Source organism: Lemur catta, chromosome 7 (assembly GCF_020740605.2).
Source record: "Lemur catta isolate mLemCat1 chromosome 7, mLemCat1.pri, whole genome shotgun sequence".
In the NCBI taxonomy this organism is placed as follows: domain Eukaryota; kingdom Metazoa; phylum Chordata; class Mammalia; order Primates; family Lemuridae; genus Lemur; species Lemur catta.
In genome coordinates this window covers 71,838,969-71,857,789 of record NC_059134.1, presented here as the reverse complement: position 1 = coordinate 71,857,789, position 18,821 = coordinate 71,838,969, and the positions used below count along the sequence as shown (strand labels likewise).

At 53.7% G+C, this 18,821-nt stretch overlaps 1 protein-coding gene across 4 annotated transcripts in view; it reads left to right on the top strand.

The window, feature by feature from the left end:
- Positions 1-18,821, top strand: part of USH1C (USH1 protein network component harmonin) — a 47,342-nt gene that overhangs the window by 4,068 nt on the left and 24,453 nt on the right. For all 4 annotated transcript variants that reach the window (XM_045557621.1, XM_045557622.1, XM_045557618.1 and 1 more), the window contains exons 2-14: positions 5,725-5,792; positions 7,186-7,329; positions 7,453-7,591; positions 11,629-11,737; positions 11,866-11,890; positions 12,092-12,149; positions 12,285-12,379; positions 13,734-13,818; positions 14,955-15,014; positions 15,166-15,222; positions 15,520-15,662; positions 16,879-16,944; positions 17,325-17,449. In XM_045557621.1, the coding sequence (XP_045413577.1) occupies positions 5,725-5,792; positions 7,186-7,329; positions 7,453-7,591; positions 11,629-11,737; positions 11,866-11,890; positions 12,092-12,149; positions 12,285-12,379; positions 13,734-13,818; positions 14,955-15,014; positions 15,166-15,222; positions 15,520-15,662; positions 16,879-16,944; positions 17,325-17,449 (1,174 nt within the window). The remainder of the gene's footprint in view (positions 1-5,724; positions 5,793-7,185; positions 7,330-7,452; positions 7,592-11,628; positions 11,738-11,865; positions 11,891-12,091; positions 12,150-12,284; positions 12,380-13,733; positions 13,819-14,954; positions 15,015-15,165; positions 15,223-15,519; positions 15,663-16,878; positions 16,945-17,324; positions 17,450-18,821) is intronic.

Here is an 18,821-nt window from a genome sequence, read left to right as displayed (position 1 = left end):
CCCCCCCATGACACCCCACCCTCCATTGCCAGTCCGTGGAAAAATTGTCTTCCATGACACTGGCCTATAAAAAAACAACTTTATCCCCGTTTTACAGGTAGGGACACTGAGGTACAGAGAGGTGCAGGCCCAGTTGGGGAAGGGGTTTGTTGGCTCCACCCCCACACTCCCACCCCAGGTCTGTATCTGGGCCACACACCGGTTTGTGGGGGAACGGGAAGGTAAAGACAGAAAGTCCCAACACAACCCAGTGAGGCCCATGGCAAAGGTGGGGACAAAGTGCTGTTGTGTGCACAGAGAATGACATGACAGGCTTTGTGGTGGAGCCTGAGGAAAGTTGACCAACAGGAGGTGACATGTGAGGTGAGTCTTGAAGGTACAGAAGCGTCCCCAGGGAGGCAATGGTGCTGAGACCACCATTGCTAACGACTAATATTTCACACCAGCCACGCACCCAAAGGGGAAACCACGTGAGCTTGATGAAGGGCCTGTGTAGAGAAGGGCACACCACCTGGCGCCTGCTGCAGGGGGCCGGGGGAGGGGGTCAGCACACAGGTGAGAGACCCAGACAGGACCTGCAGCCCAGGCTGAGGGAACCTGCCAGGGACTGAGAGCCCCACTGCCTTTCTCCTGGCACCCTCTCAGCTGCTTCCCACTGGCTGAGCACAGCAGGACGCCAGGGGGCATGGGAGCCCAAGCAGAGACACCCCACTCGCAGACAAAGGGCAGGGTGGAGAAGACTGGAGGCCCAAAAGGAAAAGATCTAGCACACATGTTGGAGCCCTTGAAACGTGCCGGGCAGTGTCGTATGTGCTTTACGTATATTCACTCATTTAACCCCAGTAACAGCCGCAGGAGTCTTCGAGTGGAACAACATGCATTATTTAAGTTGTTCTTGCTCTCTTTCTCCTTCTTTGGCTTCTGCACACCTAAAGTTGAATTTGCATGAGTTAAATGTTGTGGGTTCCCCTGTGCAGCTGTCCTGAAGGGCCAGCCCACATGGAGGAATACCAGGAGATGAGACTAACTAACGAGGGCCCCACATCCAAATCCAGATTTTGCCACCAATGCCCCAGACAAGGGGCCTGAAGATCATGAGGGTGGAGGTGCAGATCCCACACAGTCCCAGCTGAGCACAGTCCCAGCTGAGCACCAGGCAGAGAATGCTAATGCTGGGTGGGGGTGAGGGTGTTGTCCCCCCAACAGTTATTTGTAGCCAATATCAGGAGGGGTCTAAGAAAAAGAAAAGTTGTCTAAATCTAGTTGGAGAAAGAAGACTGATGTCTTGCATGCAGTTGGTGCTCAATAAATGTGTATTGGACAAGTGCATACAAAAACGTTATATATGGTAAGTGGAGACCATGCAGTGGTTTGAAAACAAGCAGAGGTTTTGGAGTCAGCAGGCATAGGTTGAAGTCTCAGCTCTGCAACTTCTCTGAGCCTCTATTTCCTCATCTGTGAAATGGGAATAATAGTATAATACCCACCTCAGGATTGTTAGGAGGTTAAAGATAATACATGTAACATTCCTCAGATGCTTTGGACAGTCAGTAAGCAGAGTTTGGCCTGAATAAGTGAGCCAGACCGCGAGGCAGGTGAGGAGGCTGTGGGCTGCCACAGTCAGGAAAAACTCTTAAAGAGGTGACTTGAACCTCACCTGGGATGAAGGCAAGGTTCAGACGGGAGGACGGCCCATCTTGCATATATGTAGTACCTGGGACCTACTCCTTGCTGATGAGCTGGAAGTGAACTAGGAGGGAACAGATCCAGGAGGCTGCAGCAGATGTGTGCTGAGGAGTGATGGGAAGGTGGTGACCCAGGAGTGGGTCCAGAGGGCAGAAGGAAGGTGCTAGACTAGAGCAGATGGAGTTCATTCATTGTCCAACAGACACCAATGAGCAGCGTGCAGTGTGTGCACCTCAGGGTGCTGGGTACCACAGGGAACGAAGAGCACAGATGAGGGGAGGGAAGAAAGGAGTGTGGAAGACCTACTGTGTGCCAGGCGCTTTATGTGCACCTGAGCTCCGGGCATTGGGAGCATTGTACAAAGCACCCTACAAGCAGGGCCTCCACAAAGCTGATCCTTGGACTGGTGCTAGGCAGAATTCCAGGAGGAAAGGACACTACATAATTTTTTAAAATATTTAGAAAGTAATTTGAATAGTGGTACTATTGTTACTGAATGTTCAGGCTTCCAGAGAAACTTCCATCTTCCTCAGTTTTCTTTCCTGGTGCCTTTTAACACCTGAAGAGTGAGGTGTGAGTGTGTGTTTTCAGTCGGTTATGGTCAGAGAACAGAGCAGTGCTGTCATCTCTGAGTCTCTTGGAGACATTTCTGGGTGGGGAATGATCGCCCCATTTGCAGGATCTTCTGCGTAAAAGCCATTTTTCAAGTTTTTGATGATGTATCACTTAGATTCATATTGAAAGAGCATTCCACATAAACCGGATCTACGTTCCCAGCTGTTATGGTGTATAGAGAATACTCTCAATGGCCAAGTCAGACATGGAGACAGACGGGATGTTCTGAGTGAGGACAGGAGATTCCAGTGTGTCGGGGAAGGGTCTGTTGGGCTGCAGCCCGAGTCCCACTTGGGATGTGGAGATGGCCTGGAGAAACAGGCAAGGGCAGGACTGAAAACAGGGTTTGGGTGACCTCACCGGTGAGAGTCGGGGGACGTGAGGCTGAAGAGCTGAACCCTGCGGCTGCCTCAGGAGGAGCCCGGTAGGATGTGACTTCTAGGTGGGGCCTCTGCCTGCAGTGGTCAGTGCTGGAGGGCTGCCCACAGGGCCGGGGCCTGGGAACCCACGGAACATCTCCACATGGTCTGTGCTTGGCCCAGGGAAAGTAGAACAGAATCTTAGACCCTTGCAAATTCCCTTAGTCTTCTACTCCAGCTTTCTACCTAGCGCACAATAAACACGTTCTCCAGAGCACGGTCCCTCTCTACTTAAACCTAATGGTGCAGCAGGATGCAGTTCTGCAAGGAGGGATGGGAGAGGACTTCAGTCCTGAGGCCTCAGCCAATGAGACCTTCCTGCTCGTGTCACCGCCTTTGCTAAAATTAGGCTAGAAGCCCTTTGGTCAGGGCTATCCTCACTCCAGCCAAAGCACATGGAATTTTTACGCTCCCCTTAGAAAGCAGAACATTTGGGTTCAAAGAGTCATTCCAAAGGTGTTCTGTTTTCTTGCTCATTACAGACCAAGCCAAAAGGGTTTTCTTAACAGCACAGAGGACAGAGATGGGGATTAGAGATAAGGAAGAACTTCAAAGCAAGAGGTCTGAAATTTTGGCTTGAAGGGGCCCTGGGAGTTATTTTCCCCTGGAAGGCGTGAGTCACACCAAATGGACATGGTGTAGCAGAAAGGGCATCGGCTTTGGAGTCAAACCGGGGTTCAAATCTTAGCTCTGCTTATTAGCTGTGGGGCCTTGGGTGAGTTCACTTCTCTGATCCTCCATTTCATCTGCGAAATGGTTTAAGAATATCTGCCTCACAGGGCTGGTGCAGTAAACAATGGAATAAAGCCCACGAAAGGCTCCTGCTGCCCCCTCATGGGGGCTCCTGGGGACTCGCTGGGGAACACCCTTTCCCTTCCCCTTCTGTTCCCACGGTTACCTTCCTCCCACCTGAACTGTGTGGGGACACCAAGAGGCAGGGAGACAGATTCACTCAATATTCATTTATTAAGCACTAACTATGTGTTAGGCACAAGGAATTTAGAACAGAACAGATCTCATCTTTCCCCTCAGAGGCTTTTCCATCCAATGAAGGCGACAGACAAAACAATACAAAAAAAAAAAAAGCCTTAAATTACAAATTGTAATTGATCTAATTGATGTCATGAAGACATTAAAACATCTCGGGGGATGGGAGTGGGTTCTGTCCAGGTAGGTGGGCAGGCATGCAGGGAAGGGCAGAAGCAACCCCGGTGGAGGGAACAGTGTGCACGGAGGGAACAGCGTACGCCGAGGCCCTGAGGCTGGAGAGGGGTCAGCCTGAGCGAGCAACTGAAAGCAGGCCCTCGTAGCCAGAAGAGTGGTAGGAGGGGAGGTTGGGCTTTGATCAGTCAGGGTAAGGAGCTTGGATTTGGATTTTGTTTCAAGTGAAAAAAGGAACTATTAAGCAAGCAAGTGACATAATCTAATTTGTAAAGGTATTTCTGGCCCCTGCTCTAGGGGAGTTCAGAATTTTTCTGTGCTCAGACTCCTCCGTCATAGCCCAATGTGGGCAGCCCAGGCACGTTTCAGTGAGGTCCCCCACCCTCCCGTACAGGCCCTGGCAGAGTGGGTAGAGAGTCCAGGCTGTGTGCTCAGAGAGATGAGTGTTTGGAGATGCCCACTTACGTGGTGTGTGCAAGAGCCCAGCCTACCACCTTATGATTTGGTGCCACCCACTCGAGCACATGTTTCTACCCCACCCCATCTTCTGGCTGGCTGGGAGCCCCTTGCAGTGAGGTAGGGAAAGCAGCGCTGCCCTCACTGGAGCAGGTGGGGTGAACTTCCGCACAGCTGAAGCCCGAGCTGTGAGTCAAGCCTCCTGTGTCATCCTCACCTTCACCGAAGTGCTCAGCCTGACTTAGAGGGCAGGGGTACTGCCAGATCAATGCCAGAAATCTGCATTCTATACCCCCGCTCAGGCCAGAAATCCCAAGGGCTGGGCCCAGCAGATCCTCTCTGTGTTGGGACAGACAGACTGCCCCCAGTCTTTCAGAACCCTTGAGATACCCCCAGAAAGAGATAAGGCTGTTCTGGCCCCTCTCTGAGGACCAGTCACGGGGGAGCTTGCAGCTTCCAGCAGCGGTTTCTCTCTGTGAAGGGCTGAGGCCCTGGACCATGCCGTTGGGCCTGGAGGCTGAAGGAGAGGGGGTCCCAGTGAGCCCTCAAGCTTCCACCTTGCCCTGTTACTAAGCCTCGGGCTGAAGAGAGAGCCAAGGGTACAGTGCGTAGAGATTCACACAGGGAGAGATTCCCGCATCCCAGGGAGTGGAATTCAGGGCTCTCCTGGGACTGAGGTGCTAATGAAACAGCTCCTGAACCCAACCTTGGAGTCCCAGCCATTGACGTCAGCAAAGTTGAAATGATGTAACCCGACTCTCCTCCTGGGGGGACGTGCAGGGACCTGGGGAGGGGAAAGGAGTGGCCACGAGGCTGACTAGTGGACAGAACTCAGGGCCAGCCCAGCCTAGGCCAGAACAGGACAGGGTGGAGTTCCCTTGGCATTGGCGTCACAGAAGAGTTTGGTGGTTGGGGGCTTCCGGAGGGTGGGATGTGTTATCTGAGTGAGTGGCCCAAATCCTTTCTGCAAGCACTTATCCGGCACTACAGCCACCATCAGGTAAGACAATGGGCTTCTTCTGGACATGGGTAACACAGCCCTGGGGGTGAGCAGCAGCACTACCGTGGTGGTGTCGCACTGTCACACGGGGGTTCACATGTATGCACGTGTGTGCATCCCTGTGCATATGCATGTATCACCCCACGTGGGGAGGAGACTCAGCCTGGCCCCATCTGGATGTGCAGCTGAACTGTGGCCACACTGGGGTGGTCTGCATGGGTGTGATATACTGGGGTCAGGGGGCAGCCTGGCCTGTGGCTTCCTTCCTCTCCTCACAACCCCAGCCCTAAGGCGATGCTGGAGAGGCCCCCGGGATGGCCTCTCGTCCCTGGGGTCTGCAGTGGGGTGCAGGGCTTGGAGCTGTAATTCCACCTTTGGGTTTTCCAGGTGGATTTTCTGATTGAAAATGACGCAGAGAAGGACTATCTCTATGACGTGCTGCGGATGTACCACCAGTAAGTGTGCCGGCCCTGGCTCTGTGGGCCACTCGCGTACCTGTCTTCAGGGAGCCCTGGCAGGGGTTGCTCTGAGACAGGGGAGCTCAGGAGGCAGATGCTCAATGCTCCTGGGAATCAAATGGTCACGCCATTCACTCATGGTGGCTAATATTAATATTTACACACATACTTTGCACTTGGCTCTGTGCTAGGGGGTAGGGGTATACTCATGAGCAAGGCGGCCTGGCTTCTGCCGTCGGGTTGCTCGCAGTCCAATGGGGGAGGTTGTCAAGTAGCCAGACAGGTTCAATCAAGCGTGATTGTTGGGACAGAACAAGAAAGGCCAGCTGGCCTCAGCCCCTGCACCAGATGTCTCTCGTCACCCACTTGCCTTTTGATTCATTCTGTGTGCATTTATACTGGGCACCCTGCAGGACCTGGAATGAGTAAGATCCACCCATGGCCTGGTGGGGGGAGATGGAGAGACACCACAGACACGAAGAACTCCAATATAAGTTACAAAACAATAACTGCTAAGTAGAGCTAACAGAGAAATGTGAAGAAAGGAGTTTTCACTTGTAACTGCAAGGGGTGTGGGAGGAGCACCAGGGAGGCCTGGGCTAGGCTTTGAAGGATAAGTAGTATTTTGATAGGTAGCATATTAGAGAAGGGTGTTCTGGGAGGAGGGATTAGGAGCAGCAAAGGTGTGGAGGTGTGAAAGCACAGGGCGTGGATGGGGAATGATGTGTAATGATGGGGGAGTAGGACCTGGGGTACACAGGGACCATAAATGGCCACAGGCTGAGAAGTTCCTTGGAGACAAGTCATGGAGGGCCCTGAGCCTGCCAAGAATGGATTATGTCCTCTGAGTAGTAGGGAGCCATCGAAGGCTTGTGAGCAGGGGAGTGACTTACATTTAGAAAAGATTAGATGAGATGAGCAAATCAGCAGACGGCTGGAGATGGCCAAGGTCTGGACAGTGTGAAGGAGGAAGCATGTGAGAGATACAGTGAGGGTAGAATTCACAGAGCTCAGCAGCAGGTCGGCATGGAGATAAGAGTATGAGAAGGGCTGTCGACACCTCACACAGAGGTTTCCTGTCTGGAAAGACCCCAGACTTCAGAACTAGGCAGTGCTGAGTTTGAAGTCCCGGCTTGATTTCATCTGCAAAATGGGTTAACAGTCCCCCACTTACTGGTTTCCTTGTGATATTTATATGAGAGAACAAAGCTGTCTGAGGCACCTGGCCCAGAGTTAGGGGCTCTGGGCTTTTCAGGAGTGTTCTCCTTGATTCCTAGGCCCGGGTCCAGTGGGTGGGGGACCTAGGCTGGGACTGCTTCCTCTGGAAATCCCTGGGTCCCAGAGGTCATGGCCAGGAGTGAGGTCCCAGGCGTTCCCCACATCTCTGCAGGACCATGGACGTGGCCGTGCTCGTGGGAGACCTGAAGCTGGTTATCAATGAGCCCAGCCGCCTGCCTCTATTTGACGCCATCCGGCCCCTGATCCCGCTGAAGCACCAGGTGGAATACGACCAGCTGACCCCCCGGCGCTCCAGGTGCAGAGGGAGCCCCCAGGCTAGAGGCAGGGGGTGGGAGAGGTGGCCTTGGGATGGACAGAGTCCCTCCCACCAGGACTGGAGGTCAGGCTGGCCCATCACCGACCTCTCCTGCCGTGGCAGGAAGCTGAAGGAGGTGCGTCTGGACCGTCTGCACCCCGAAGGCCTCGGCCTCAGTGTGCGTGGTGGTCTCGAGTTTGGCTGTGGGCTCTTCATCTCCCACCTGATCAAAGGCGGTCAGGCAGACAGCGTCGGGCTCCAGGTGAGCGGGTAGAGTCCGGGGTGGGGGGCCAAGACCTCAGGCTTCCTGCCTCCCCCCTGACTCATCCACTAGGCTGGGGGTGCGAGGTGGTCACTCACTTCTCTGAGCCTTCAGGGGAGGACGAGGCTGACGCATCCCGACAGCTGTTCGTAGGCATGTAGAAATCAGGCCACAGACAATTGCCTGTTTTCTTGAGTCAAACTGGGAACCTGGCCACTGCCTCCGCCCAGCTGCTGCTGCTGCAGCACTTCACCACCCCCCCTACTTCCCAGAAGAGGGACATAGTGATGTCCAGACACTTGAGTTTTGGATATGTCACCTTTTCCCAGCAGAGAAAAAGAAAGCCCAGGGTGGTATGATGTGTAAGAGCATAGACTCTGAAGTTGGATGACTCAGGTTCAAATCCTGGCTTTGTTACTCATTAAGCTGTGTGACTTTGATGACATGACTTAACCCTGTGCCTCAGTTTTCTCATCTGTAAAATGGGAGGATGATAATGCTATCTCCCTCATCAGGTTGTTTGAGCACTAAGTGAATGAATATTAGAAAGCACTCATAACAGTGCCTGGCACATAAATGCTGTGATTTTCCTAAGTAAACAGGGAGAGGGGGATTTAAGAAATACCTGTAGCGGGCAGGTAACATGCTCACAGCCAGTGCTCGCTATATGCGTTGACTGCGTCATCCCCAGTTTACAGAGTTAATAGAGGCTGGGAGGCCAGTAAGTGGCAGAGCCAGGATTAGAACCTGGGTCTCCTGACTGCCACACCCAGAAATCTCTCTTCGGCGCCCCAGGTGCCTCTCACTTGGGGTCCCCACACCTCAGTGCCTGAGCAGAGATGGGCAGACCTCCAAGTCTCACTCCTGCCAGAGCCCAGAGCTGTGTTTTTGGGTGTGCAGATAAAGGAGGCCTTCCCACCACGTCCCAGAGCTTCCAGCGTGTTTGTTATCAACATCCCAATCCGGCTGCCAAGCCGGGGGCTTCAGGGGGCTCGAGGGCTGATGGTACAAGACACCGTGGAGTGGGGGGTGGAAACAGGGAGCTGATAGACGTCGCTTTGTTCTAAATCCCTGTCTCACGGCTCGCTGGTGGCGTCTGAAATTTCAGCCCCTTCATTATTCCTTTCGTCTGCGGCACATTTTCCAGCCCAGAAACGCAGCCAGAGGAGAAACATAATGAGCTCCTCTCTTGGCGTCAGCTGAGACCCTTTTTTTTCCAGGGCAAGCTCTCCTCCTAGGACAAGCGTTTCTCAATGGTGCCTCCGTGGCCGGGAGCATCGGGGCCTTTTGATGGAACTTAGAGTTTTACCTTCCCGGCTGTTTCTCAGGCTTCTGGGTTATCGAGCCTTTCTCTGGCTGCCAGGTTCATCTCTCCTTTGTGCTGCTGTCCCTCAGATCGTTACATCGTCGTGACCCCAGCACAAAGGGCCTTTTGCAGGGCTCCAGGCAGGGCGAGAGGGAGAGGAAAGTCGATCCCGCAACCTGAGCCAGGGGCCGTGTGGGAATCGTTCTCACTGGGGTTGTGGGCAAGTTCCCTTTAGGAGCAAGACAGAGAACTTTCCTCCGAGGAGCTTAGGGGAAAATGGCTGCATCCATTGACCTGGAGTTTGCATTTATCTGGGGAGGGCTCATATTTGAGAGCAGCTGGGAGAAAATTCTAGAAGGCGGGGGGGGGGAGGGCAGCTTCAGGTGCAGCCTGGCTGGGCGGACGACCCTGTGCTGAGTTGACCTGTGAGGCTGTTGGACCCTCCAATGGGACCTAGTCCTGGGGGTCCATCCCTCTGCTCTTGTCCCCCTGCTAGAGATACTTGAGATTTTTTTCAAGAATGTCCTGCCTTAACCTATGTCCTCTACCTGGAACAGGGCAGCCTGTGCTATACAACTTGCTGTGTATCTAGGGCTAGAAAATTACTCTCTGTGCCTTGGCTGTGCCAGCTGTAAAATGGACAGAGTAATCCTTGCCTTCGTTTGGGACTTGTGGGCTCCAACAGGTGGCAAGGATCCAGGAGGGCAGGTCACGGGGAATTGCAGCCAGGCTTGGCCAGGTGCCCTTCTCTTGTGCTTCTAGACACCCAAGAGACAACACTTGTCTGCCAGGGATACCTGACTTCAAATCCCAGCAACAGCACTGTTCACTAGCTGAGTGACCTTGCACAAGGTACTTCACCTCTTTGAGCCTCAGTTTCCTCATCTGATTAACACAGACACAAATTCCTACCCTGCAGGGTTGTTGTAAAAAATAGGTGCAAGGAGCTAGTCCAGCTTCTCTCCTCAAATTAGATGTCCCCAGAAATCTTTAGCAATCCCCCCCATGGTGCCTTTTTGAGCCTCTCCACTCCTGTCAGGTCCCCAGGAAGATTGAGATCTGTGTCCAGGAGTGGGAGGGGAGTGTTCCTGGCAGTAGTGAGAAGGTGACTCTGTGGGAGTGTTATAGAGCAGCAGTCCCCAACTTTTTTGGCATCAGGGACCAGTTTCGTGGAAGACAATTTTTCCACGGACCTTGGGAGGTCGGGGGAGGAGGTGGAGCTCAGGAGGTGATGCGAGTGACAGAGCAGCTGTAAATACAGATGAAGCTTTGCCGGCTCGCCCACCGCTCACCTCCTGCTGTGCAGCCCGGTTCCTAGCAGGCCACAGACTGGTACCAGTCTGCAGCCTGGGGGTTGGGGACTGCAGCTGTAGAGGATGGGAGTTGCCCTAGAGGACCCCTAAGAGGCTGTGTGCCCAGCCCCTCCCTGCCCAGGCCCACAGGGAGTCCAGCTTGTGTCCCCCATATGTTCCAGCCTGTCACCAAAGGGTCAGCCCACGTGGTTTGAGGTAAGCCCCCAGCTGCCCTGCACTGGCCTCAGACAGGGAAGGGGCATCCAGGACCAATTCCTGTTTGGCAGCTACTGCCTGTATGACCTTGGACAAAACATCACTTCCTTGGGCCTCTGTTTCAGCTGATGTCTGAGGGTCCCTCCAGCCCTGTGATTATTAACTGAGGAGCTTTAGAATTGATCCCCAGGGCTGAGGTGCCTGGGGGAGCCAGCAGCAGTGTGCAGCACAGGGGCAGTCTCACCATGGATCTGTACCCAGGGCTGGCCTCGCAGCCCCCTGAGTCCCCGTCTGCCAATCCACAGTGGCTTAAGCCCACAGAAGAGGGACCTGAACAGAGTATTCAGGGCCCCGGCCCAACGAGTGGTAACAACCGCAACCATTTATGGAGCACTTACTGTGTGCCAGGCACGGCCAGCTTCCCATGGACAAGTTCGCTTAATTCTTACAGCAACCACAGTATTCCCCATTTTACAGACAAGGAAAACTGAGGTTCAGAGAATTAAGGAGACTTGCCCAAGATCACACAGCTAATAAAAATAAAAGAAGGGATTTGAACCCAGGACATCTGATTCCAAAGCCCTGTGCTCATGCACTGTTCTTTGCTTGCTCCCAGAATAGGCATTCAGAGGTCGGGGCTATGGCAGAGATAAAACATTCATCAAGTTTCCATCAGTGGAAAAACAGAGATCATGTGTGTGTCTCAGTGATGTACGCTTGGGTCAGGAGTCACGGAAGGTCCCCCCTCAGTCACAGTGTTGTAGTGACTAACGGAGATGGGTGATCTGCTTCCCAGGGGCAGGCGGGACAGAGTCCGGGCAAGAGCCGCTTAAAGCTGGGTGAAGGGTCACCCTTCACGTGGATTCCAGAACCTGGTGGGGCCCCAGTGGGGTGGAAGGGGCACCAGAGCGAGGGTACAACATCCTGAGTGTTACTCCCAGCTCTGCCACCCACATGCTGTGCCCGTGCCCCCATACCTTGGTTTCTCCATCTGTAAAATGGGGCAGAAAGGCTGCTTGGAAATGCCACCTGACCCAGGGTCCCTCTGCCTGATGGAAGGTGGGTTGGTTGTGACAAGGTACTGGGGCACACAGAGATTTAGTCTGGGGGACAGCATGGCTGTGGTTCCCTTTTCTGGGGACCGGCTGGAACATCTGGCGGTGAGCCCACCCAGCTGCTTGACATCCCCTCCGCCTGCTGCTCCTTCCCTCTCTGTGGCCAAGGTAGGGGATGAGATCGTTCGGATCAACGGGTATTCCATCTCCTCCTGCACCCACGAGGAGGTCATCAACCTTATCCGGACCAAGAAGACTGTGTCCATCAAAGTGAGACGTGAGTGAGGCCAGAGCGGGCAGGGCTCAGTGCCAGTGGCGAGGGAGGTGGCAGGGGTCCCGAGCTCCTGGGGAAGGAAGGGCGGGCAGAGGAGCCATGCTAACCCCTGTGCCTTTTCCCCCCCGCAGACATCGGCCTGATCCCTGTGAAGAGGTGAGCAGGCCCCTCCTCGAAGGCAGACCCTTCCTGTGGGTTCAGGGTCCTGGTAGCAGCCCTGGGGGCTGGCCCCACCACGCACTCTGTTCCTGGACCAGTGGAGGCTGGAGGCTCCAGATGGAGCAGATCTGGGCTTCGGACCTGGCCCCTCAAACCTCTCCTGCTAACAACCGCCCTTCTATTTTCCCTTGCCATCAGCTCTCCCGACGAACCCCTCAAGTGGCAGTATGTGGATCAGTTTGTGTCAGAATCTGGGGTAAGGGCCAGGACCACCTGTGATGGGGTTTGGATGGGGTGGTCTTTGGGGAGGGGACTCTGAAGGCCTCACAAGCTCAAGAGGCCACTTGCATGCATGTGGACACCCAGTGACCTGCCCCTATTCCTCCTCCAGGGCGGGCGGGGCAGCCTGGGCTCCCCGGGGAATCGGGACAACAAGGAGAAGAAGGTCTTCATCAGCCTGGTGGGCTCCCGGGGCCTGGGCTGCAGGTGGGTGGCAGGCATGCCCAGGGCTCATTCACAGCCAGTGGACCCCAGTAGGCCCTTGACACCTTTCCCCGTCCTCACTGCTGCTTCTGAGCAGACGCTTACCCACCAGGGATGTGACATGTCCACTGGTGAGGACACTTCTTGGTGCCTGAGTTTGTCTCTGAGCTTCACAACAGACTTGCAGGCCACAGGGGAAGCTCTAACAGGGCCCATTTTACAGATGAGGAAATTTAGGCCCAGAGGCAGAACAATGTTCCTTTGGTGGGCTGTCGAGTCACTGCAAAAGGAACCTGTTTGCCTGGTCATCTCTGTCACAGTTCCCTTATCACTTACTACCTTGTGGGCTTCTTTAAGTAGCATCCAGGGAATTCCAAACAGGCATTGGGCCACACAGGGCATTCTTATTAAACACACAGGTGCTGTGGTCACTCAGATCTCGGTTCCAGCCCTGCTTTCCCGCTTAGCAGCTCTAGAACCTTAGACCAGTTACTTACCCACTCTGAGCCTCAGGTTCTCCCTCTGTAAACTGGGGATGGTAATTCCCACATCACAGGGTAGTCATGGAGAAAGTGAAGTACCAAGCTTAGGGCCCGGTAGGTAGTAAGCAGTTGGTAAATATTATTTAAGCTATTATTATTTGTTATTCTTATTTCCTTTCATTCACATGTATTCAGTGCTTTTGTGCCAAGCATAACTGATAAAAAGTCTCTCTAGGAGGTGACAGCCTAATACAGAAGCCAACCGTATAAATAGTTAAAGAGTGACAAGGACTCTACAGGAGCTACATTCTGGATCAGGGATGGCAAATATGTTTCCTGTCTGCTCTAATCAATTAGTAGAGGCCAAGGCTGTATCTCCAGGCGGGCTGGGAAAGACTGCTGTGACGGATGTGGTGTCTGCCGTAGATCTAGGAGGGGAGACTAACAGTGCAAGTGCCGACCTTGCTGTAGATGTCACAGGACTCTGAGAATGGAGAAAATGGCTTAGTCTTGGGATAAAATAAGGGGTCTTGCAAAAACCTTATGGAGCAGATAGCATTTGAGACTCAACAAATGAACAGGAAAGTGCTAGAAAGAAAGAAGAAACAGCATATGCAGCGTATTGGGTGAGGGGCTGGGTAGGGGAAATTACAAGTCTTCTGTGGCTGTTGCCCAGGGTCGCAGTGGAAACCAGGCTGGACGGGAGACAGAGCCTGAAGAGGTAGACAGTGGAGGGCCTGGGGTCCTGAGCTCGTGGGTGACCTACATCCTGAGCACTGGACTCCCTGGTGGAGCGGGCAGGACATTGAGAATGAGTCAGTGCTGCAGGGGACGAGGAGCAGGACAAGGCCTCACGCATTTCCCATCTCCCGCAGCATCTCCAGCGGCCCCATCCAGAAACCCGGCATCTTCATCAGCCACGTGAAGCCTGGCTCCCTGTCTGCCGAGGTGGGGCTGGAGGTGAGTGACCCTGGGGCGGCCCCAGTGCGCGGGGTCATACTGGGCCGCCCTGTCTGGGTGGTCACTGGGTGAGGAAGCTGCAGGAAGGCTTCACAGAGGCGGGACATGCGACCCTCTGCAATCTTCTCCATCTCTAAAAGTCATTGGTCCTGAGCTCGGGAATGTTGAAGTAGTAATCAAAGAGTTGACATTCAGCGAGTGTTTACTTACGTTGGATGTTGTTCTGTGCCCTTTACACTTCACAAGAACTCTGAGGATTAGGTTCCATCTTTATCACCATTTTACAAATGAGGAAACTGAGACCCAGAGAAAGTATGTGCTTTTTCCAAGATCATGTACCCAGTATGCTAGGGCTGAGATTCAAACCTAGGTAGTTCGATGCCAGAGCAGGAACTCTTAACCTCTTCTTTGGACAAGTTACTTCATGTCTCTCTGTTTTAGTTTCCCCGCCTGCAAAATGGAGATAATAGCGCCTTCCTTCTAGGGTTGTTGTGTGGATTAAATTAATTAATACATATGTTAGCACTGTGCCAGGCACAGTGATCAATGAATGTTAGCTACCTATTATTGTGATGATTCAACACAGCCTCTGCTAGATGAGAAGCCCAAAGGCTCCTGTGTCTACAAATTGAAATTTTCAAAGCAAATGTCATCAATTTAGCCAGAGAAATGAACCTCTAATGATGTAATATTTGGTCACTGATAAGACAGTTATGGGTTAGGGTATACTGTAAAATAACTAAAAGAGTGGAATTGGAATGTTCCTAACGTAAAGAACGATAAATGCCTGAGGTGATGGCTACCTCAAGTACTCTGATTTGATTAATTCACATCGTATGCCTCTGTCAAAACATCACATGTACCCTATAAATATATAAAATTATTAGCTACCCATAATAATTAAAAATAACAAAATTTTTAAAAAGCTAATTAAGGGGTAGAAGGGTGCCAGGGTGAGCTCGAGGCCCTCCCAGGGCGCCATCAGAGCTTTGCAACTGCGCTGCTCACCGGGAAGAGTGGAGGTGCAGCCACTTGAAGACCCAGTGTCTGACCCTGGCCTTTGGGGCAGCCCTTCTGCAGATGAGTGAGTACACGGGTAGTGCAAACACACTAATTCTTCTCCATTTCCCCACCAGACAGGGGATCAGATTGTCGAAGTCAACGGCATCGACTTCTCCAACATGGACCACAAGGAGGTGAGATACGGGGGGTCTTCACCTCCAGCCCTTATCATCTCCCCACCCCACTTCCCACCCTGACTGCCACAGTGCCTGAGCCCTTCGGCGCTCTCTGCCTGGACTCCTGCGGTCTGCCAGGCCTCAGCTGACTGTCCCCCTGTCCCCACAGGCTGTGAACGTGCTGAAGAGTAGCCGCAGCCTGACCATCTCCGTCGTAGCAGGAGCTGTAAGTCCAGAATGAGCTGGCAGGGCCCGTGACCCCTGACCTCCAGCCCCAGCCCCTCTGACCCCTAAACTCTGCCCCACACTCCCAGGAAGGGCCAAGGGGTCTCCTTCCCTGAAGCTCTAACAGAGCAGAGGGAGAGAACTGTGTCCAGCAAGGAGAAGTTTGGGTCAGAGATCGCAGAAGCCACAGTACCTAACAGTGCCGGGAAGACATCCTGCATCTCGGCCCCCAAGGCTGTGACAGTGGACGCCCAGGTTCCTCAGGGGGCTGAGCAAGGGCCTCTTTTCTCCCCATGAGGGCCGGGAGCTGTTCATGACAGACCGGGAGCGACTGGCGGAGGCGCGGCAGCGGGAGCTGCAGCGGCAAGAGCTCCTGATGCAGAAGCGGCTGGCCATGGAGTCCAACAAGATCCTCCAGGAGCAGCAGGAGATGGAGCGGCAGTGAGTGCGGCCGCCCCTGCCCCGCCCCACCCTGCCCCCCCGTCCACGGTGTCCGGGGCCCACTTCATCCTCTTCCCCTGCGGCCTGTGCTCAGACCCAAGGGGTGCAGTGGTAGGTCAGCACATCCGTCCTCTGCCTCAGACCACCGGCACTGCCCTCTGTGCTGAGAAGAGCCCCCTGACTCCAAGACTCTAAGGATATAAAAAAATGAGGATCTAGCCGGGCGTGGTGGGGCGCGCCTGTAGTCCCAGCTGCTCGGGAGGCTGAGGCAGGAGGATCGCTTGAGCCCAGGAGTTTGAGGTTGCTGTGAACGAGGCTGACGCCACGGCACTCTACTCAGGGCAACAGAGTGAGACTCTGTCTCAAAAAAAAAAAAAAAAAAAAAGGAAGTAAAAAAATGAGGATCTTAGCAGCAACTGACATTTGTCAAGTATCTACCAAGTTGCTGGTGTTGTATTAGGGCCTTGTTTATGTTTCTTAATTTACTTCCCACATTAGCCCTGGGAGGTAGATGGTATTAACCCCATTTGACAGTTTTGGAGACTGAGACTCAGAGAGGTTAAGCCATTTTGTGTCCAAAGTCACACAGGGCCAAGCTGGGACTCACACCCAGGCATCTGGCTAAAGGGCCTGCAGTCCCCACGGGGCCACCCACCTGTGGTGATAAGGCCCACCTCACCCCTAGGGAGGGAGGACAGGAGGAGGAATGGGGGCCTGAGAGAATAAATGAAGAGGAAAATTCATAAGTAGAAAACTACTGTCAAAATCCAAATCCACATGCATTCCAGGCACTTAACATGTATTTGGAAAAGGAAGGAGGAGAGGCTCTCCCCATCTCCCATATCACAGAACTAGCCTGGAGAATCACACCTGGTTGGCAGCCCCTGCTTTGCTCCTGGGGTCTGGGGTGCTCCTCCGGGAGGGCGTCACTCAGTCTAGGCCCTGCCTCTTGTCAGTCACATTATCTGTTTGGAGGTGGACCTCCCTTCCAGCTCCCAAAACACAGAATCTCTGCTCAGCCGTGCCGGACAAAACCACACGAGAGCACAAGACCCAGACTCTGTCGGATAACTTCCTCAACCCCAAAACATTCCAAGGATGCCTGGAAGGGAGCCCAGGAAAAAATATTTAAAGATTTTCGCAAATCAGGAATTAGCCACAAGAGTTAACTTCTCTTGCATAGACTCAAACATGCCAGTGTGCATTTGTGTTTCAGAAGGAGAAAGGAAATCGCCCAGAAGGCAGCAGAGGAAAATGAGAGATACCGGAAGGAGATGGAACAGTGAGTACCTGGGCTCCACGTATCTCTGCACACGTGTGTCTGTGCATGGACGTGAGTGTGCTCATGGGAGTGTGAGAGCCAGAGGCCACCTCCAGAACCAGTTTACCTGGCCCTCTCCTCCCCTGGTGGATCCTTCATAGTCAGTCCATAATCCTAGTATAAAGCCCGTGATATTAGAGTAACTTACTAAAACATAGTCTTATATAATCCAAGCAGGTGTTCACACTCAATTTAGAATATAAACTCCAGGAACTTTGTTTTGGCCACCACAGCTAGAACCATGAGGCTTCTCCGCGTGCCGGTTTGGGTTCTCTGAGAGGCAGGAGGTGGGCCTGGGAAGGTTCTGACTCCAACCACAGGCATGGGCGTTCTCATTTCAGGATTGCAGAGGAGGAAGAGAAATTTAAGAAACAGTGGGAAGAAGACTGGGGCTCAAAGGATCAGCTGCTCTTGCCTCAAACCATCACCACGGAGGTGCACCCAGTACCCCTTCGCAAGCCAAAGTGTAGGTATCGTGGGCCGGGCAGGGGCCACGGGGGCAGACAGATGGTCTGGTGTCCTGCTCACCACCACCTGCCCAGGTGAAGAGCCCATGGCGCTCTGGGCTGCGCTTCCTTCTTGGAGGGGCAGCTACATGTCAGGGGGCATCTGCCAGGGCGTGGGGTGGGAGGGGCCTGCCTGCCCTCCTTGTCAGGACCCTGCTCTGCACACGCAGCTCCCAGGTCCCCCCAGACTCAGGCAGGCTAAAGAGGCAATGAGGGCTGTGGCAAAGGTGAAACTAGCTCATGGGATGACTATCTTAGCTTTGGGGGGGCCGTGTCCTCTTCCTGCTTCGTTCTGAACTGGGGCTGGGTGAAGCCGGCAGCGAGAAAGAGAGGAAGGAGCTCACGTCGGAAGGGCTCTGGTGGTCCCAGGTTGGCAGGCAGCTGTGGGAGGAACTCACCCAGAGTGCCCCCAGCACCTACCTCCCTGTGTGTGGACCACATCACGCCGCTGCCAGGGTGGAGGCAGGGACAGGACTGGGAGACCCCTCCCAGACTCCCAGCTATGGCCTGGTGGCTGTGCCACCCTGGGGCCTCAGCTCCCGCTGCCGTTGCCATCTCCCATCTCCATCTGTCCTGCGTCCGCACCTCCAGCGTCAGTGCAGGCCCCCAGCTGCTCCCTGTCCACCTCCGCAACCCCAACTTCCAGATGTCTCTTCAAGAGGCAGCCCGCACTGCCAGGGGACAAGGGGCTCAGTCTCAGTCTTTCTTCGGGGGGCTGGTGGTGGGCTCCAGGAGCAACCACAAGTCCAGGAGTCCTGGTCGGGGCTTCGCCCCCCACTTTACAGCTGTTTTGACTTAAAGTGACATCGGACAGGTTCTACTCCAGCCGATTGTGCTCGCTGACCTGAGAACCTCCAGAATGGGGTCAAGGGGTGAATCTGGACTCAAGAACCAATCCCCTTCTCTGCTGTGTGGTGGCCATGGGGATGCAGTGATGGGGTCTGGATTGCTCTGTCCCCAACATTTGATCATACTCGAGCCCTAAAGGGATGTCAACTTGCCAATACAGGCCACTTAGACCAAGGAAGAGGTGCGGGGCATCTAGATGGTTCCATTTCACCCCTCCCTGGAGCAAATAGCTCCCAGCTCATTCCCTCCTGGCAGCCAGGCACAGTCATCTCTCCGTCCTCTTGGAAGGACAAAGCGCACTCTCAGCAGCCTCCCCCATGACATTCGGTATTAGTTAAGGATGTGGCCAGAGCTGAATTCCGGGTGAATAATCCGTGTTTTAGGCAGGCAGCTAATTTGCTCTTATTAGTGAAATAGGAGCTTCAGAAGGAGACAAATCGATTTTAATTGCTTCTTGTGAAAGTAATCCTAGTCTATTTAGTA